The 21,573-nt window shown below is 46.3% G+C and overlaps 1 protein-coding gene across 1 annotated transcript in view; it reads right to left on the bottom strand.

Annotated features, from left to right (window-relative positions):
• The window catches only part of FSD2 (fibronectin type III and SPRY domain containing 2), a 38,628-nt gene extending 25,263 nt beyond the window's left edge, over positions 1 to 13,365 (bottom strand). Inside the window, exons 1-4 of the mRNA XM_012763225.3 lie at positions 13,159 to 13,365; positions 4,947 to 5,662; positions 4,710 to 4,805; positions 1,348 to 1,578 (exon numbers count right to left, since the gene is read on the bottom strand). Of these exons, the coding sequence (XP_012618679.2) occupies positions 1,348 to 1,578; positions 4,710 to 4,805; positions 4,947 to 5,588 (969 nt within the window). The 5' untranslated portion in view covers positions 5,589 to 5,662; positions 13,159 to 13,365. The remainder of the gene's footprint in view (positions 1 to 1,347; positions 1,579 to 4,709; positions 4,806 to 4,946; positions 5,663 to 13,158) is intronic.
• Positions 13,366 to 21,573: the final 8,208 nt, after the last annotated feature.

The raw sequence follows: 21,573 nt of genomic DNA, 5'->3' as shown, positions 1-21,573 counted from the left end.
CTATGTATTTTTAGTTGTGCAGCTAATTTCTTTCTATTTTTATTAGAGATGGGGTCTCACTCTTGCTCAGGCTGGTGTCAAACTCCTGAACTCAAACAATCCGCCCGCCTCGGCCCCCCAGAGAGCTAGGATGACAGGCGTGAGCCACTGCACCTGGCCTGTTTCCAATTTTTTACCATCATCAATAATGGTGAGAGGAACACATTACGTTTGTCCCTTTGTCCACATTCTGGGCACAGTGGCACCATGGGATGAGCATGCATGGCTCGCAGGGTGCCTGCCAAATGGCTCCCGGCTTCACTCTCAGGTCCCTCACCTGGAGCTCAGCAGGAAGGAGGCGCTGTTGGGCTTTGAGGGGCAACTGTGGGCTTGGAAGACACAGGGCCCATACTTGGCAACGGGGAAGGTCTTGGCAAAGATTTCTTGAATTTTCCCCTATATCCTGGGCCCCACATCTGCCCTATACTCCTGTGAGACCTTGTGAAGAAAGGGGACTCTGGCTTTTTTTTTTTTGAGACAGAGTCTCGCTTTGTTGACCAGGCTAGAGTGAGTGCCGTGGCGTCAGCCTAGCTCACAGCAACCTCAAACTCCTGGGCTCGAGTGATCCTTCTGCCTCAGCCTCCCGGGTAGCTGGGACTACAGGCATGTGCCACCATGCCCGGCTAATTTTTTATATATATATCAGTTGGCCAATTAATTTCTTTCTATTTATAGTAGAGACAGGGTCTCGCTCTTGCTCAGGCTGGTTTTGAACTCCTGACCTTGAGCAATCCGCCCGCCTCGGCCTCCCAAGAGCTAGGATTACAGGCGTGAGCCACAGCGCCCGGCCTGGGACTCTGGCTTTAATTGAGATTGAAATTTCCACACCCAACCACATAGAGGATTGGGTCAGATTTCATCTGATTTTGAGAAAATTAGGAAGTAGATTTTTTTTTTTTTTTTGCATGTCTGAGATTCTGAAGATGTTTAATTGCTATAATTGTAACTGGGAAATTTAAGGGGCCTTTTCAGCCTTGACAAGTTTCTCCCCAGAGCTCCAAGAGGCCATCTGAGGTGGCCAGAGCACGGTTTCTGCGAGGCGCCAGGTTGGGGGACAGATCTCTGGGTAACCAGAACAGAGGAGCAAAGCAATGGTGGAGGACGGAGTAGCGTGTGTGAGCCTGCTCGGCCACTCGTGTGGAAGCTAAGCAGAGAGCAGGGGCGACAACCTCCCCATCCCGACCTGGTGGAATCCCATGGATGCAGATGCCTCCAGGAGGAGAGAGGGCAGCCCGACCCACTCGAGCCCAACCTGTCATCTCTGTTCATAATTCCGTGTCTGCCCTTTACAATCATTTCATCACTGACCTTCATGAAGTCAACCTTCTCCTGGTGACACATCTCCTCTATGGTTTCCATCAGTTCTTTGCAGGTGTCCAGGTTCTCCCCACAGCTGATCAGCTGTCCATATAAGGCTTCCAGCTTCTCTTTCTTTTTCTCCCCTAGAGCTTGTATTTTTTCTTCGTATTTTTGAGCAAGTGTTTCCAAGATTTCGTTGTAATGTGACTCAAAATTTTGTTCTTGTTTTCCAAAATTCTCCTGCAAGACAGCTGACCTCAGTCATCGTTTCAGTGCATGTGGTGTGTTGATTAGTGTCATTAGGGGCATGACAATGTGTCTATGCAGAGCTGCTTTAGTCCCTCCACTTTGTCTTGTCCTCTCTTGCCAGGAAGTTGGGGTGGAAGCTGGAGAAGCTGAGACCCAGGAGTCCTCAACCTAAAACCCCAGGAATAGTCTTAACAAAAGCACTGCTGTCTCTCCTGGCAGCAATATGCAATCCTGGCCCGGTTCCAGCTACCTCCTGTCACCATGACAACTGGCCGAGAGATGATCAGGAATGAGTCGGCCTGCTACTGCACCTTGGACCTTAGTGCAGAAGTATTTTCCCTGCCCTGTATTTACCCATCATCCCTTCCTTTTTTTTTTTTTTTTTTTTTTTTTTGAGACAGAGTCTTACTCTGTTGCCTGGGCTAGAGTGTCGTGGCGTCAGCCTAGCTCACAGCAACCTCACACTCCTGGGCTCAAGCAATCCTTCTGCCTTAGCCTCCAGAGTAGCTGGGACTATAGGTATGTGCCACCATGCTCGGCTAATTTTTTCTATATATTTTTAGTAGGCCAATTAATTTCTTTCTATTTATAGTAGAGACAGGGCCTTGCTCTTGCTCAGGCTGGTTTCGAACTCCTGACCTTGAGCGATCCACCAGCCTCGGCCTCCCAGAGTGCCAGGATTACAGGCGTGAGCCACGGTGCCCGGCCCATCATCCCTTCCTGATATCTCAACATCTCAGATGCTCATCTTCACTCCCTGGTACTTGGATCATACAAATACCAAGAGTACGTCAACCAGGATCAACAAAGGGAACGATGAGAGCAGAAGGGAACAAAGGCTGTGGCTGGTGGCACTGCCTAGTGGAGAGAAAACGTAGGGAGGCGGAGGGGAGGGTTCCGGCAAGACTTAACCTAAGAGCACAATAGACGAGAAATATCAGGTAGAGTATGATGTCTCCTGGTCCCCACCACTTATATGGTAAGCCCAGGAGAGCTCTGAAGGCTCTGATGTCATCTTCATCAGGTGATGGGGGCATTTCCAAAGAATGGGCTCTTGCCAATCATCCAGGGAGTATGACGAGCACCTCTAAGTGCACAGGACTTGCTAAGAACGGTGGGAGAGAGGGGGAAGCCATGGATGACTCCCCAGTGCTGAGTAGGAAAGGTCGGCCTCAGAGTCCAGGCTGAGGATGCTTGATCAGAGAGTGAGCTGGCGAGCGGTGCAAGGAGTTTCGTCTTGGGCGTGACCCACTCTACCTGTGCTGGGCAGCGAAGGGCTTGCCCTTCTCTGTGCCTTCCACAGGGGGTTCGTGCAATAGATCTCCTCCCCTCTAACACTGGGGGTGGGGAGGGCCTAGTTTCATGGGTAGGGGACCTGGGTCCTAGTTAATTCAAATGAGGGGCTCCTGTCGCTGCAGCCTGAAGCTGCGTTAATAGTAGAGCATCCACATGACAAGAAGAGAGAGGGACATCCCAAGGTCCTCAGTCCTGGTCTCCCTCATCTGGAAAGTCGGGCTGAGCTCTGGCATCAGCCCGGAATACTACGTTCCTACTAGGGCACACCCAGGGGACTGTGACATGTTTGGTGACAGGCATGGAAACATTAAACCTTATGAGAAATAGATAACACCTGAGGAGGAGACCATTTCTCAAAGACAGAATGGGTGTCTTGCAACGCCGTATCAAGGCTGGCCCACGAACCAGAGACTGGCCTTGTCTGTGCAACCCTGGGGGCTGGGGGCCATAGGACCAGCTGGCAGAAATCACAGAGCAGTAGCGTCTAGCTCAGTGGCCTCGGCCTCGGGACCAAGAGCCTGTGTTCCTTCCCATGTCAGGACGGAGAGGCGGAGTTCGTCGAAGGATGAAAAGTCCCTTCTAATGCTGGAATTCTAAATTCTTACCGATCTCTCAGGAAAGTATGGACATTTCTAACTAGACAAAGGCAACGCATAAACTTATTTTTTTTTAACCCATGCACGGCTAAAAGTCTGCCTGTGCTTGAGTAGCAGTAACTGGCAGAAGTGGCTATTTTGCCTCTTAAAACAACTAAACGCTGTTTGACAGTCCACACCTGACTTTCTGCAGTCAACATTAAAGGTACCCCAAAGGCCTAGAATTAACAGCCCCAAAGAACAAGGAAACAACATGGAAACTCACTGTCTCTCTTTACACAGCCAGGGCACCAGATAGTGCCCAAGGGATGGTCAGTGAGACAAAAACAAACAAACAAACAAACAACAAAACCAGGGCAAAAGAAAGCTGTTCACCTCACCACCTGAGCTGAAACGAGGGGCTTCCACTGCATGACGCCACCGTTAAGTCATCAGTGTTAGAATAAGGGTCTAAACCATGTGGTCTAAACGATGTCAGTTGGTGGTTTGGTTGGAGGGGCATGAGGAGCCGGTGAAGGAGAAGGACAGTGATCGGAAAATTCCTGCCCTATTTTTTCATGCGACAAACATGTGTGAAATGTCTGCTGGGAAACGTACCACGTGGTAGGACTGGGGCTACGGAGACAGAAGACCCAGCCTCCCCACGGGGAGCTCACAGCCCTGCAGGGACAGCTGGGGGGTCATCAGTTCCACCAGCTGTGCGCCCAGCTGCTGTGGGGAGTGGGGTAGGGGTGAGGGGAAAGGGGCAGTGGTGGCTTCTCACATTCTCAGAAAACAGATTTTTTTTTTTTTTGAGACAGAGTCTCGCTTTCTTGCCTAGGCTAGAGTGAGTGCTGTGGCGTCAGCCTAGCTCACAGCAACCTCAAACTCCTGGGCTCAAGCGATCCTCCTTCCTCAGCCTCCCGAGTAGCTGGGACTACAGGCACGAGCCACCATGCCCGGCTAATATATATATATATATATATATATATATATATATATATATATTAGTTGGCCAATTAATTTCTTTCTATTTTTATAGTAGAGACGGGGGTCTCACTCAGGCTGGTTTTGAACTCCTGACCTTGAGCAATCCGCCCGCCTCGGCCTCCCAGAGTGCTAGGATTACAAGCGTGAGCCACCGCACCCGGCCTCGAAAACAGATTTTTTAACGTATACCAGAAACAGCTTCCTGACCTGGCCGTGGTGCTGGCAACGTGTGTCTGATGAGGGGCTCAGGTGCGCTCTTACCTCCACCGTGATGAAAACCTCCTCCAAGTGGTTGGCAAAGTTTTCCATCTCGAGAATCTGCTTTTCCAACTTGTACATGTTTTTGTGAATTTCATCCTATCCGACAGAGGATCACAAAGAAGGTGTTAATGTTTTCTCTCTCTTTCACAGAAGGCATTTTTAAATGTGTTCCCCGCCCACATCCTTGAGACACAAACGCGAGGTCAAGACCAAGAAAAACTGAGGAGACCTGTTTACCTTGGCACTTTCCAGGGCTTTATTGAGTGGGATCACTTCATGCTCCTTGTGCTCATCAAAAACCTTCTGGAAAGCTCTTATTGGAGTTTTGCAAGTGACACAGAAGACATCAACAGCTTCCTCCTCATCCTCCTCTTCTGGGATGACATAGCATTCGTACTCCTCGCTGGCCCGGCCGTGCGCGTACCTGTACGCTTCCCGCAGGTCCTGGCACTGCCCAGCCGAGCCCCACCCGCCCAGGCCCAGGTCCTCGGCCTCTGCCACCTCTCCAGTGAGTCTCCAGTCTCTCTGCTCCCTGGCCGGCTCTGTCCTCTTCATCATATGAGGAGGGTATTCTGAAGCCCCCATCCTGGGCAAGTTTTCATCAACGAACTCATCCCCTAACTCGTGATCATCTTCAAGTCCATACAAGTGGACAAGTTCATCCACTTCCTCTTGAAGGTCTCTTTGAACCTTACCATCCCCTGCCCCTCTTGGCTCATGGCTCCTTTCAGCCTGGACGACTTCCCTCCTTGTTCTAACGTTTTGTTTTGGGAAGATCTGTAGCCTGTCTTCGGGGTCATACAGATCTGTGTGATAAAAGTAGAAGTCCCTGGGAGAAGACCTGTCCAGCCCTGGTTCTTCCCCAGCTTCCTCCTCCATTGTGAATCTGGAAGTCCTGGGAGTACAATGGCCAGAGGTCCTTCCTGGACACCTGAAGGTGAATATCCTGGGTCCTGGGACACAAAAAGAGAGGGGAAAAAATTAGTTCCTGAGGTCATTGCGGCGGACCTTGGTGGCTCAGGTGGGCTCTGCTCACTCACCATTTAGGAAAGAAAGCACCTGAGCAGCCCGGGGTGGTGTCACTTTTGACCACACCTTTGAATCTATAAAGAAAGTTTTGTTTTCAGGCCGGGTGCGGTAGCTCACGCCTGTAATCCTAGCACTCTGGGAGGCCGAGGTGGGAGGATTGCTCAAGGTCAGGAGTTCCAAACCAGCCTGAGCAAGAGCGAGACCACCTCTTTACTATAAATGGAAAGAAATTAATTGGCCAACTAATATATATAGAAAAAATTAGCTGAGCATGGTGGTGCATGCCTGTAGTCCCAGCTACTCGGGAGGCTGAGGCAGGAGGATCGCTTGAGCCCAGGAGTTTGAGGTTGCTGTGAGCTAGGCTGACACCACGGCACTCACTCTAGCCTGGGCAACAAAGTGACACTCTGTCTCAAAAAAAGAAAGTTTTGTTTTTTCTGGGAGGATGAGCTTTCTAAGCTTAAAAGACAGGAGAAATCGCAAAACAGATGTTAATAGATATGACTAATAAAAGACTTCTATACATTTTTTTAAAAAAACTTAAAATGTAGGCAAAATAATGGGAAGAGTCTCTGGCAATTATTCTTTTTAAAAATTGCATACATCATTCTGCAGAAGAATGGACTCAGTGAAAAAATTTTTAAAAAGAAAATGAACAAGTTGTATAAATTAATTGAAAAAGATCTCCATAGATGAATGTACACACAGCTCACAAAACAATTGCTTTTGTATGTGATATGACCTGCACAAAAACATTCGAAAAACCATTCGTACTTATCAGTAACACAGAAAAAATAAATAAGATGCCATTTTGCCTTTCCAGTTAGCGAATATTTTAAAACATATTAATAAACATGATGCCCGAGGCCGGGCAAGGGTGGGTGCTCTCGTATGCTGCTGGTTGGAATGTGAACGGGCCCCGCCTTTCTGGAGAGCAAATTTGGCAACCTGGCCAAGGAGCCTTAAAAATGTTCGCACTCTTTAATCTAGTTATCCTCTTCTGAAACCTAGAGGAAAAAATCCCACATACAAGGAAAGAATTATTTTTATATAAAAATGTCAACCACGAAAAATTTCATAAATTTTTTGAAAAGGTCTAATGAGGAGGAGAATGGCTAGGCGAACTGGAGCAGGTGCACGAGGTGGGATACAAAGCAGCCTTTAAAGATGTTCATGGAGAGCAAATGATAGCTTGGAGAGTAAAGTGAACAGAATGCTTAGTGTGTGTAGAGTATGGTGTTCACTATTTTTGTTTTTTTTGGAGCCAGAGTCTCGCTTTGTTGTCCAGGCTAGAGTGAGTGCCGTGGCGTCAGCCTAGCTCACAGCAACCTCAGACTCCTGGGCTCAAGCGACCCTCCTGCCTCAGCCTCCCGAGTAGCTGGGACTACAGGCATGCGCCACCATGTCCGGCTAATTTTTTATATATATATCAGTTGGCCAATTAATTTATTTCTATTTATAGTAGAGACGGGGTCTCGCTCTTGCTCAGGCTGGTTTTGAACTCCTGACCTTGAGCAATCCGCCCGCCTCGGCCTCCCAGAGAGCTAGGATTACAGGCGTGAGCCACCGCGCCCGGCCTGATGTTCACTATTTTAATGAAGGCATATAAAAAAATCTAGAAAAAAATATAATAACCATAACAGTAGTAGCAAACACAATATTAGTAGTAGCTGCACTTGGTGAGCACTTAGCGTGTGCTGTCCCCGTGCCGGGCAGTTTATGTGTGTGACGTTCTCCTTGCATCAACCCCATGCGGTAGGCACTGCTGTTCTCCTCATTTTATGGATGCAGAAAACCGTGGCTCAGAGTGTGCCCTGCGCAAGGTCCCACAGTTAGCAAGTTGTAAAAATGGGATTTGGGCCCTAGCCCGTGCGGTGGCCGTGAGACCGTGCCTCGCAGATGACCGACGGCAGGGGGCGCGACTGACGGAGGCTTCAGTTGCACTCTGACCTCCACCGCCGCCTTGCACAGAGAACACGCTTCCCACACCCATATGCCCACCAACCACCCATCCAACCGCGACGTGCAGCAAGGCTACGGAAAAGGAAGGTGCATTTCGGGTTGACACAAAACTCCTCTGCTGGCCAGTTTTGGCCAGTTTTGGCTGGAGGACTCCCTGACACCTTGCGTGGCAGGCAGGGGCGCTTCCCCGGGCCTCCCTCCGCTCTCCTTCCCGCAGGCTCGGACTCAGATCCTGGTCTGATCCATGTGTGTACACACACACACACACACACACACACACACACATAATTGTTATGTATTTCTGGTGGGTTGACTCTTACATAATTATAAAATGTCCCTCTTTATCTCTAGTAACTTTTTTTGTTTTGTTTTAAAGTCTTTTTTTTCTGACGTCAGTATAGCCACTCTAGCTTTCTGGTAGTTGCTGTTTACATTATATATCTTTTCCCATTCTTCTAGTTTCAATCTATTTGTATGTTTGAATCTAAAATGTGAATCCTGTAGACAACATATAGTTGGCTATATTATTGATTTTTCGTATCTATTCATTATGAAAAGCTTCTTAAGAATTTCTAAATGGCAACACTCTTGGAGTAGTTCAAGTTTGATGTCTTCTCCCGTGTAACAAGACGGCATTTCCTGTGAAATAATATACCACACCCCCGAAGAAGAGTCCTCCTCAGAACCTCATAATCAACATCCCAATTATCAGTTTCCTAGTAGGATAGTAAACCAGAGGTTAGGAAAGAAGGCTGGGATCCACGAGTCTACTAAGAACCAAAGATGTAACATCAGAGGAAGACGGTTTACTACAAAGTATTAAGCCATGATAGGAGAGTGACTTTAGAACCGTTCAAGGGGTTCAAACTTCATCAAAGAAGTTGTGAGAACAACCCGCGTCGTGGCCAACAGGCTCACTTAGCTGTCCTGGCCGGAGCTGGTCCAAGTTGCCGTACAAGCAAGAGAAACACACAGAGACACAGGTGGCCCAAGAGTGCGCTGGCGGTATTGCTGTCGGCACCAGGCACGTTAGGAAGACAGAAGGAAAGTGATCACCAGGACTTAGGAGAGACCCTGAGTCAGCATCACCCAAAGGGCTGTTCTCAGAGTCTTGACCCTCAGAAACTGTACAAAATAATACATATTTTGTTGCTTTTAGTTGCCAAGTTTTGGAATGATTTGTTTTGAGATGACAGATAATGAATACGTCATGCCAGCCTGGAAATAACCTTCTTTCCACCAGGCTTCCCCCGTTTGCTACCATTTTCTCTCCCTCCTCTCTTCCCAGTCAGGCTCATTCTAAGGGAGGTCGACCTACTCACACCACCGGTCTCCAGACTATGGCAGATGCATCAATGCACGAAGACCTTCCAAGGGTCACTCGGCATAAATCGCTGTGGGCCTATGAGTTTCCACGTGCTCACCCTGACGTTTATTTATTTATTTATTTATTTATTGAGACAGAGTCTCACTTTGTTGCCCAGGCTAGAGTGAGTGCTGTGGCATCAGCCTAGCTCACAGCAACCTCAAACTCCTGGGCTCAAGCGATCCTCCTGCCTCAGCCTCCCGAGGAGCTGGGACTACAGGTATGCACCACCATGCCCGGCTAATTTTTTCTGTATATTTTTAGTTGGCCAATTAATTTATTTCTATTTATAGTAGAGACAGGGTCTCGCTCTTGCTCAGGCTGGTTTTGAACTCCTGACCTTGAGCAATCTGCCTGCCTCGGCCTCCCACCATGTCTGGCCTCACCCTGACGTTTAATCTTGCCCAGCGCGGCTCTGCGCGGGAACCAGGCAGCACTGGAGGCTTCATGCAGGTTTTCTTTGCACAAGAGACTTTCTTCTCCTTATCACGAAAGTAAAACCTGACCTCCTATTCATTCTGAATATTACATTGCGCTATAATTTTTATTGCTTGGGAATTTTTTAAATCTCCGAGGGGCTAAATGAAAGGACAATTTGAAGTATTAGTATCAATTTTGAGAGGGTGAATGGCATTAATGAATGGGTAAGAAAAAAGTTTTTGAAGCTAAGTGGTTTCCAGTTCTTTGCTTTCAGCAAAATTGAAGGAGGATCTAATCAAGTTGTCAGCTAGTATATAATTAAAATTAATTTTTCATGATAGATCATTATATAATTTTTGGCATATATTTCAGAAAAAGTTCAAAGAATCAAGTGTCATTGCTATAATAAAGTGCTTTCATTTCCATCTACTGATGTGGGCGAGCAAGGTTGCTCAGTGCTTATATCAACAAAATGAAAAACAGGAAGATAATTGGCTCTAATTTTTGTCACATTTGAGATAATGTAATTTTCATCTTTGAATACATACACTAATTTTTTAAAAAAAATAGTCCCATCCACCTCCTTAAAAGGTGCATTTCCATTTTATTTCTGTTTAATAATTATCAAAATGTATAACGTATTTATGTTGTTTTTCTTAGATGTGACTAAAAATTGTATTGGTAACTTAATTCTGAAGAATAAAGAACTTACTGTTTAGAGACTTGTGGTTCCAGGAAAATATGAAAAAAAAAATTAAATCTTACGATATATGTGTGTATTTTTGTGGAGAATCATTACAAGTGACCAATGAGAGACTTTCCAATCATAGAAAAACATTACATTAGGGTGAAATTCTGTTGAGAAGTGAAACGGAAATACACATTTAAGGAGAAAAAAAGAAGAAAGTAAAATTTCTAATGTTATAGAAGAGTTTGTTCTTGCATTTTTTAAGATACTGGATGAAGGGCATCAAATTGCTAGTATTTAAAAGTCTCCATTAAATAAAAAGGGTTATAAAGTAGTTTTTCAAAAAATGTGAATATTTATAATATGCCAGAAAGTATACCTTTTACAACCATTTTATACTTTTATACTTCGTATAGCTTTATGAAGACATAATTTACACACCATAAAGTTCACTCCTTTAAATGTACAATTTGGTAGTTTTTAGCATATTCACAGAGTTGAATGTTCACACTTTCATTGCCCCTGAAAGAAGCCACATGCCCATTAGCGATTATTCCCCATTCTCCTCCCAGCCCCGCCAGTAACCACTAATCTACTTTTTGTCTCTATGGATTTGTCTATTCTAGATATTTCATATAAATGGAATCATACGATATGTGTTTTATTTTTTGTATCTGGCTTTTCAGTGAGCATGTTTTCAAGGCTTACTCATGTTGTAGAATGTACTAGAACTTCATTCCTTTTTATAGCTGAATAATATCCCACTGTAAAGATACATCATATTTTGTTCATCCGTTCGTAAACTGATGGACACTTGAGTTGTTTCCACATTGTGCGCACTATAAGTAACTCTGCTATGAATATTCATGTACACGTTTTTGTGTGGACACAGGTTTTCATTTCTCTTGGGTATAGACTGAGGAGTTAGTGCTGGGTCATGTGGCAACTCTGTGTTTACCCTTTTGAGGAACTGCCAGACTGTTTTCTAAAGTAGCTTCAACATTTTGTTCTCCCACCAACAGTGCATGAAGGTTCCAATTTCCCTATGAAAAATGCAAATCAAATCACAATAAGGCATTCAGCCTCTGCTGCATCCTAGCAGTGTGACCTCAGGAAAACTACCTCTTGGGGCCTCGGTTTCATGGACTAGAAAATGATTTTGCTAACAGCGTCTACATCATCAGGCCGACATTTAGATGAAATAACACATGCACATAAAATGCTTAGCATAGGACATGGCTTAAAGCAAGTCTCAATAAACGTTAGGTGTTGTTGTTCCTGTTATCATCACTGTCTGAGCCTCAGCATCTCCCAGCTGGGCTAAGAAGCCTCCTACCTGGTCACTCAGGGATGGCGAGGACCAGCAATGCAAAGTGAAGGCTCACAGCGGCCACAGCAGTGTGGAATCATCTGTGGCCACTGCGGGAACGAGCACCAAAGCAGAACAGCCTCCAACCAACCAGGCACGGCGGCTGCTGGCTACGAGAGCAGCCCTCGCCCTGCAGCAAGAGCTTCCCGGGGCCGGGCACAGACGGGGAGGTTGTAGGGATGGAGGAGCCCCTAGAAAGCATCTCATTCAGTTTCCCGATTTTCAGATGGCAACACTGGCTTCCTGTGGGGTAAAGGCCTCCTTATGGCCAATTTTACTTCATAAGAATTTATCTGGGCCACTCTGTACTTAGCCCTGTGCTGGGTGCTGGACACGCTGCTGGTCAGGTGGAGAGCTTGGCTCCAAACCCAGGTTTCCACTAGGTCATGCCACCGACAGGCAGAGGGGCAGCCCACGAAAAATGCCGCTCACTTTCCCATGCAGTTCTGTATTACCAACAAATCAGCGTGGGGATCCTTAGACTAGAAGCTGGAATGTGAAACACCAAGTTGAGCGGTTAGAAAGACACTTGCAACAGGGCTGGCCGACATTTGGCACAAATACTAGTAAGAACACGCTCTTCCCACCAGCCTTTGCCCTTTGAACGCACAAACACAAACTGGTCTGCGCGCTCAGCATCGGAGTAGGGATTTTGCGACACTCCCCACAGTTAATGCTCTTTTCCTCAACACTGAGACCCTTCTAGTTTCTGAACAGGATCAGAATTAGGGGGGAAAGGAACATGGACGATAAGTTGTCATTTTATAAATGATGAAACTAAAGCCTGGAGCAATCTATAATGACCACAGTGGCTGGATGGCCTCACCTCTGTGCCATAGGGTGGCAATTAAAAAATTAAAAAAAGATGTTTGCTTAAGGCTTACATGTGCTTTAATTAGAAAAGTCCTCCCAAAATGTTTCTTAACCTTTTATGGGCCGCAGGCACCTCTGAGAATCTACTGAAACCTGTGAATTCTTCCCAGAAGTGATCCCACAGGAGCAGGAAAATAATTTTGCACATCATTTTAGAAGTATATCCATGTAGCCCCTATAAATTCCTGAGACACTTGCTTTCAAGTGTCAGCTGCTTGGTAATGCAAAATGGTTCAAAGAAGCTTTGTAGGCACAGCTCAAACCTGAAAACTTCTGACCGCAAACTTTCTACTGGAAGCCGTGTGCGCATCGAGAAATGATTGCAATGCTGTTCTTCAGTATTTGACTCCAAGCATGAAATTATGATGTGTCAGCATGTACACGCAGATTAAAATAAAAAGTATTTATCAACACAACACTATAGCCAGATTACATCAACATCTAGGATTCCAAACAGTTCTAGTACATGGGCCCCTAAACTAGAAATACCACGAAGACACATCGCCAAGAGTCACCGGCCTCTCCCTACCTGCATCAGAGCCTCGCACACCTTGCACCAAATGCAAACTCTTGCTACAAGAACACAAAAAACATTTACACTATCAATGTAATTTGAACATCTTCAACGCCCACAGTATCTCCTCCCACCTAAAGTGAACATGCTGCACCTATACTGTGGCATTCAGTTGAGATTCTAATAATACAATTTGCATTGGAAAAATGTGACTATCCAAAAACTTGCCTGCTAAAGGTCCATAAATGCTTCTTTTAGCTCAGAGGACCCGGATTTCTGCTAGAGAGCTGGGTCCGTGTTCGGCAGGCTGTCCTCCCTGGCGGCCTTTGCATGCCCCACAGGTCGCTCCTGCCTATTTCCCACCCGGGCTCACGAGCGGGCACCGGAGCGGGATGGTAACAGGAGCCGGCTCGGGCCTCAAATAGCAACAGGCCTGCCGTGAGTGAAAGTCCAAATATAGACCTGCTGCAGCTGTCTTGCCACCTCCTGCTGCTCAAGTGTCACCAGGGGAGGTCACATGCTGTGCTCTGGGTTACTTCCTTTACTGTTGCAGTCTGAGACCTGTGGCTGCCCCAAGGACTCAGACAGCTGGTCATGCAGAGAGGGCTGGGCGCTGCCACAGCAAGGCCAGGAAGGAGACTTCTGACAGCCCTCAGGCGGTGGCCTTCCACCTGGGCTTTCCCGTGGTCTTCTCCCGAGGTGTTTTGAACAAGCACAAGTCTGGAGTTAATCAAATGCAACTTAATTGTTTTCACCCATCATTCCTTTAGAGTGCACTCAAGATGGGAATTATTCCCCTCTCTGGCTGACAATCCAGCGGATTTGATGACTTTCTTCTCCCTCTTAGGTGACAAGTAGTCCTTAGGATCATTTGAAGTCATAGTTTCAAATTCAGTAATTGAATGTTCAATATACTAACAAAAAAGCCAAACCTGGTTTAGCCAGCATCCAAATCTTCTCCCCTGGCAGCTTGGGCCTTGTTAGCAGGAAGCTGCCCTGGGAAAGGGAGGGAGACCAGGCTTGGCCTGCCCTTCCCATACGCTCCCTGAGCTGCTGGTTTGGATGCCAGGGCAGGAGGCTAAGGTGATACGATGGCTGCTATTTGAGTAGATGCCACAGTGGGTGCTGACTCTGGGCTCTCTGGGCCTGGAAGGTGCTTACAAATGACTCTCTCTGCCATGGGGAACTTTTGTAAATCTATGGAAATCTCTTCCCTGAAGTTCTCACAACCAGGCTGAAAGCCCTTCTATTTCAAGGGATCTTTTTCCTTTCCTTTTCTTTTTCTTGTGGGTAACATTTTGTAGAGATGAGATCTCACTATGTTGCCCAGGTTGGTCTCAAACTCCTGGCCTCCAGTGATCCTCCCGCCTTAGCCTCCGAAAGTGCTGGGATTACAGGCATGAGCCACTGTACCTGGCCTCAAGGGGAATTTTTTCCCTCCTTAAAATCCTGGTGGACCACATCCAGAATCTCTCAAGTGAAGGCTCCTTGTCCATACAGGTTGGGCCCTTCTTGGGCACAATCTAAGTGGCTCCTTTCTGGCTCTTTCTTCCTGTTGACCCACATCTGGATCTTGGAAAGGAGGCTCCATCCTTGGTCCCAGTAAACTTTGGGATGCAGATGATCCCAATGCAGCCATCCCCTGGCTCTCGTCGCTGGCCATCAGTTAGTCCAACTGCTGGAAATGTGGCAAGCTCCCTTTGAAGACCTCCCCCTCAACTGGGCTTGGGCCTGGAGGGTGGCATGAGCAACCCTTCCTCCAGCCTGACAACAGCTCTCTGCAGAGAAACTGCTCCACCACTTTCCCTCCAAAACATCCTCTGTTTTCTCTATTTTAACCCTTTTTTACAGTGGACTCTTAAACAGCTGAAGGGTTAGGGGTGCCAACTCCCTGTACAGTTAAAAACCCACATATGGCTTTACTAATAGCCTACTGCTGCCCAGAAGCCTTACCGCTGACATAGTCAATTAAATGTATTTTGTGTGTTATCTGTATTATATATGACATTCTTTTTTTCTTTTCTTTTCTTTTTTTTTTGAGACAGAGTCTCGCTTTGTTGCCCAGGCTAGAGTGAGTTCCGTGGCGTCAGCCTAGCTCACAGCAACCTCACACTCCTGGGTTCAAGCAATCCTGCTGCCTCAGCCTCCCGAGTAGCTGGGACTACAGGCATGCGCCACCATGCCCGGGTAATTTTTTCTATATATATTAGTTGGCCAATTAATTTCTTTCGCTTTATAGTAGAGACGGGGTCTTGCTCTTGCTCAAGCTGGTCTCGAACTCCTGACCTCGAGCAATCCGCCTGCCTCGGCCTCCCAGAGTGCCAGGATTACAGGCGTGAGCCACCGCGCCCAGCTATATACAACATTCTTATAATAAAGTAAGCTAGAGGAAGGAAAACGTTGCTAAGAAAATCATAAGGAAGAGGAAATACATTTATGATACTGTACTGTATTTATCCATACTGTAAGTTTACATCGTCTGCTTATGAGATGGATCCTCTGTCTGAAACGAGGGGCAACTGCAGCTGCAGACCTCAATCTACAGCACCTCCCAAGCAATGCAACTTCTCTTGTACTGTCAGGATTTTCCCCTGCTTCTTGGGAGAACTTCCAGCATCACTAGTGGCATTTCATATGGGTCCCATGATGTAATTCGTTTGTGGTACTGCACTAAACATGATGAAGAATACTAGAGAACCCAGAGAGATACTTTTTATTGTGATATGCAATTTATTGGAGAGATAAACTGCTCACACGGAAGTGATTAGCGTCACAGGGTGTTTAAGCAGATACTCGCAACACTTGAGCTCACCACAGTAGGAACAGGAGGTGGCTGCAAAATTATTATAGTAGTACTGTATGTTTGACCAAATATCTGAGCACCCTGGTCGCCCAGCCAAGCTGACACATAAAAGTAACCATCACACATATATAAACATATGCTACAGACTATGTCTCTCCCAAATCCATATGTTGAAACATAATCCCTAATGTGATGGTATTTGGAAATGTGGCCTTTGGGGGATGATTAGGTTATGAAAGCAGAGCCCTCATGAATGGGACTAGTGCCCTTATTATTATTATTATTTTTTGAGACAGAATCTTGCTTTGTTGCCCAGGCTAGAGTGAGTGCTGTGGCATCAGCCTAGCTCACAGCAACCTCAAACTCCTGGGCTCAAGCAATTCTTCTGCCTCAGTCTCCCGAGTAGCTGGGACTACAGGCATGCGCCACCATGCCTGGCTAAGTCTTTCTATATATATTACTTGGCAAATTAATTTCTTTCTATTTATAGTAGAGACAGGGTCTCGCTCAGGCTGGTTTAGAACTCCTGACCTTGAGCAATCTGCCCGCCTCACCCTCCCAGAGTGCTAGGATTACAGGCATGAGCCACCACGCCTGCCCAGACTAGTGCCCTTATAAAGAAGGGCCCAGAGAACTCTCTCATCCCTTGTGCCTTATTGTGAGGACACAGTAGGAATACAGGTATCTACGAACCTGGAAGCATGCCCTCACCAGACACTAAATCTGCTGGTGTCTTGATCTTGGACTTCTCAGCCTTCAGAACTATGAAAAATGAACATTTGTTGTAAGCCTCCTGGTTTTCTATGATATTCTGTTATAGCAACCCAAATGGACTAAGACAACACACATACATACACGCACACACAAAATGAGAGCAGAGTTTATCTCTTTTGAATTATTTTACTTTCTTCTTTATGTCTTTGATAGTCTCTATTTTTATAATAATCATATACATCTTTTATTTCTAAATCTTTATTTGTTGTTATAATAGTACTATATGCTATTTGGCTTAGAAAAAAGCAAATACAACCAAAGAACCATAAAGTAAATATAAACTAGAGGAGGCAAGATGGCAGACAAGAACCACCACCAGCCAGAGCGTCTCTGCAAGAAGGAGAAATTTTAGATGGAAGAGAAGAAAATAATCATACAGACAAACACAGATCAGATGAGGGTTGGAAGGTAACTATAGGAGACTCCACGGGAAGAGGTTGCGGAGCAGAGCTATAAGGAGAATGGCATCAGCAAGGATTAAGCCCCAAGAGGCTTGGAGACCAGCCAGAAGGGTAGGTGGAACAGTTAAAATTCTCCTCCCTTGCATTTCAAACTGCTGGTGGGGTCCCAAGCTGCTTGAGTAACCTGCCAACACCAGCCCACAGACTGCTGCTGCCAGTAAGCGGAAAGCTTCTTGCAGACAGGGCACCTGGCTCCCAAGTGCCCCGGGGACACCTCCTGTCCCACAGACCTGAGCTGGTCAGCAGGCACCATGTTGCTTCACGAGCACTTTTGTCCTACCTGGGGTGGAGATGGATCTCAATCCCTCAGGATCCGTCTTACTTGTCCCCACACAGACATTTCCCAACTCTGGCTCAGACTGCAGGAGCCATAGGGCTCCAGTGGGTCCTGGGCAATCTGAGTGACTCCAGAGCCTGGTCATTCTGGGTGGACTGCCTCCCGGAGAGAGGGTCGAGATGACCAGTGTGCAGACCTTCCTCCACCTAGTTCTTTATGCTCCCCTTCCCTCCCCCGACCTGCGCCTGCTGAGAGAGACAATTTAGCCACAACCCAGAGGCATCCACAGGCAATGGGACTTGGCCCTTTCCTTTTGGGATCCTGCAGTGGACTGAGGGATGCTCGGGCCGTGAGCTCCCTACCCATCAGCGCTTCCTGGTGCCGCTTGCCCAGAGACTCTAGCAGAGTGGGACAAACCCTGAGGCAGAGGGACATTGAACCAGCTTGGGAACCCCATGGGTTACTTAGGACCAGCATTCTTCTCCCTGGCACGGTCAGTGATTGATCCATAGGGCCAGGGGACAGGCCTGCAGGACAGATCCAGTACACCCAGGTTTGGATCATATTGCCTAAGGGCACAGAGGGGATATTTGTGAATTAGTCTCCTGAGATATGGGTGCCTACAGAAGCAGATTAGGGGTGAGAGTTCAGAGTGGGTCCTAGCTGTGGTGTACTTGCTGGGCACCCCTTCTTCCATGGGAGGGCTGCACTCCCAGGTAAGGCCAGGATCAGGAGCATGGAACCTCCCAGCCCATAAAACAGTTGCGGGGGAGCTTGGCTGGCTTGGGATCCTGTCTGCCAGCAGAGACCAGGGAGAAATCCTGGAATAGGGGAGGGTGAGAAGGAGAGCCTGCTCCAGACTGCCAGCCTTCAGGTCTCAGACAGCCCCACCTCCACAGCAGACTTTCTGGTTGAATGGGGCTATTTCAGCCCCTTCCTGGAAGATTTGCCCAGAGGCAGGGAACAGACCTTTGACCCTGCTAAAAGGATGGGTGGAGCTGGAGGGCAGGCTCACCCAACCCAGCCCTGCCCAGCCTAACTCCCCCACCTGCCCCTGCTGAGGTGGAGAACAAGGATACACTTGGAAGCTCCAGGGCCCTACCCAAGACCTGGGGCACTAGAGGGCTTCTGCAGAGGAACTAGAGCTGGTCACAGGACCCACTGCAGTTTGTTTGTCCTGGCAATCACCACCTACTGACAGGGAGGTCAATTTGCAGCCCTTTTACTGCATTTACTGACTCACCATATAGGGCATGGTTGATTCTCACCCACAAGCCACAACCTACTAGCTTAGAGCTTAAACTGGGCATGTCATTATCTAAACAAGAGAAAATCAAAAGGTAAGAAGCTGCTCCAGATGAGAAGGAATCAGCAAAATAACTCTGGAAGTATGAAGAATTAAAGTGAAATGATATCCCCAAAAGGGAACATCAGCAATGGAAACCAACCAAAATCAGAACACTGAAATGACAGATGAAGAATATCAAACATGGCTTGTAAGAAAACTCAATGAAATGCAAGATAAAATGGAAACCTGACACAAAGAAACCACAAACAGAATGCAGGAAATGAATGAAAAATTCACTAAAGAAATTGAAATATTAAAGAAAAATCAAACAGAACTTCTGGATATGAAAAATTTATTCAAGGAATAAAAACACAGTGGAAGGCCTCAAGAATAGGTTAGATCAAGCAGAAGAAAGAATCTCAGAGATTGAAGATAACACCTTTTAATTAAACAAGTCAGTCACAGAGAGAGAGCAGCAAAATAAGAGGAAAGAGCAAAGACTACAAGAAATATGGGATTATGTAGAGGCCTAACATAAGAATCATAGACATTGATGAGAGTGAAGAAGAAAATGCTCAAGGGGCGGATAATCTATTTGAGGGAATGATGGAGAAAAATTTCCCTGGCCTTGCTAGAAATCTAGGGATCCAGGTACAAGAAGCTCAAAGGACTCCTGAGAGATTCATCACAAAAAGGAAAACACCATGACACATAGTTATCAGACTGGTCAAAATAAGCACAAGAGAGGCCCTCTTATGAGCTGTAAGTGAAAGCAGCAGGTAACTTACAAAGAAAAACCCATCAGACTAACTACAAAATTCTCAACTAAGACCTTACAAGCCAAAAGGGACTGGGACCCCATTCTCAGTCTTCTCAAACAGAATAATGTCTAGCCTAGAATTGTGTATCTTGAAAAACTAAGTTTCTTATATGAAGGAGAAATGAAGACCTTCCCAGATAAGGAAACACTGAGGGAATTCATCAAGAGAAGATCTTCCTTCCATGAAGTACTCAGAACAGTGTTACACATGATCAGCACAATAGACACTCAACAGTGTAAAATCATCCAAAAGCTAAAGGTCAAAGGCCAGATACCACAATGGCTCAAGAGAGAAAACAAAGCAGCAAAGTTCCCCATAGCTAAAAAGCCACCCACCTGCCTGGGGCCACTCACACTGATGGAAGCCCTGCCCCACGGAGCAGCAGGGTCCCCATGCACTTGCTTGTGCCTAGAGGACAGGGTCTCCCTACCCACAACCACAGCCTGTGCTGTGCATCACTGAGGGGCCTGAAACAGGCCTGCCCAGCAGGCACCACTGCCCTGCAGTGCCCAAGCATGCCATCGAGGGGTCTGGGATCACCCTGCTGAGTCCTCCACCACTGCAATCAGTGCACTCCTCCCAGGGACTTGAGGATGGGCCCACCCAGCCTGACACTACCATCACTGCTGGCACCCACCTGCACACACCATGTTGGGGACTGGGGAGTGACCCACCCAGCCCATCGCAGCCATTGGTAACATTGGCAAATGCCACCTGGGAGCCTGAGGTTGTCCTGCCACCACTACTACCATTGCCCACACCACGTACACTGCCCGGGGTCCGAGGACTTGCCTATTCATTTGGCTCACTACTGTCACTGCTGGCACCTGAGCCAGCCACCCATAGCCCCAGGAATCAGCCCAACTGGACCTGCTAACACTGACACCTGCATATGCTGTGTCAGGGCCTAAAAGCAGGTGTGCTCATTCTGCCACTGCCACCACTGGGGACCAAGGGCTGGCCCACCTGGCATCCCTGTCCCCAGTGAGGCATTATCACAGCCTCCACTAACATCAGCAGCCAAGCCACTGAGAAAATCACAGACACCACTAACACTGTTCACAGCCAAGGAAATCATACAGCAACAACACAACTGCATGCACCCAGAAACAAAGCTAAAGTGCCACACCCAACTAGCACCACAGACACATTTTCAGGAAAAAGTCTACTCCTATGAAAGCCCTTCCAAAAAAATTGAAAAAAGTGACTGTTACACCAGATGTGCAGATATCAACAGTATAAAGACAAAAGAAACATGAAAAAGCAAAGAAATGTGACACTGCCAAACAAACATAATAATTCTTCAGCAATGGATTCCAATGAAAAAGAAATTTAATCATCAGATTTCAAGCTATACTACAAAGCTCTGACTTGGGCAGGGCAAATATGTAACCTAAACATTTGTACCCCTATAATATTCTGAAATAAAAAACAAAATAAAAACCATGACACATCCAGAAACAGAAAAAAAAATATATATATATACATATATATATATATATATATATATATATATATAAACTAGTTATACATCCTGATAACACCACTATTAGGTTTGGTGTGTATTTTTCCATATTTTTTCTAGTAATATACAAATTTATGCCTTTCTCATACACATAACATGGAAATTACTTTTATAATTAGAAAGATTGATAGTTTCATTTTGAATAACCAAATAGACTAGAAAACTACTAGAAGGCATAAAATAGTATAAAACAAATACAGATGGTGAAAAGACATAATGTGAAGAATATACCAAAAAGATATTTAAAACAGACTATTAAAATTATAAGTAAATCATACCAGCTAAAATAATATATTTTAAAATATTTAGGGGAGAGATAAATCACTTCGGCTAAAAGGTTATTTCTCCAAGAGGACTGGGTGATTGAATTTGAGAGCCAACTCCCCCACTCCACCACGGGCAATAAAAGGGAGGAATTTCAGACAGAGGTGGCTTTAGACCTTCAAGTCTTATTCTACAGAGGTTCCTAGATGCCTTGAAGTCATCTTCAGGACACAGAGGTGCCCTAACCAGAGCTTTAGCCTGGCCTTGATTTTTTTCATGTTTGTTGTTTTGTTGTTGCTTAACCTTGGGGATAACAGCAAGTCCAGCTTTGATTCTGGGCTTTCCCAGCTTAAAACTGTTAAGTGGACAGCCTGGTAGGTGTTAATGGCATGGGCAGAGAAGGATTTCTCAAGCGGAGATTACAATATAC

Source organism: Microcebus murinus, chromosome 7 (assembly GCF_040939455.1).
Source record: "Microcebus murinus isolate Inina chromosome 7, M.murinus_Inina_mat1.0, whole genome shotgun sequence".
NCBI classification, from domain to species: domain Eukaryota; kingdom Metazoa; phylum Chordata; class Mammalia; order Primates; family Cheirogaleidae; genus Microcebus; species Microcebus murinus.
This window is presented reverse-complemented; position numbering and strand designations above follow the sequence as displayed.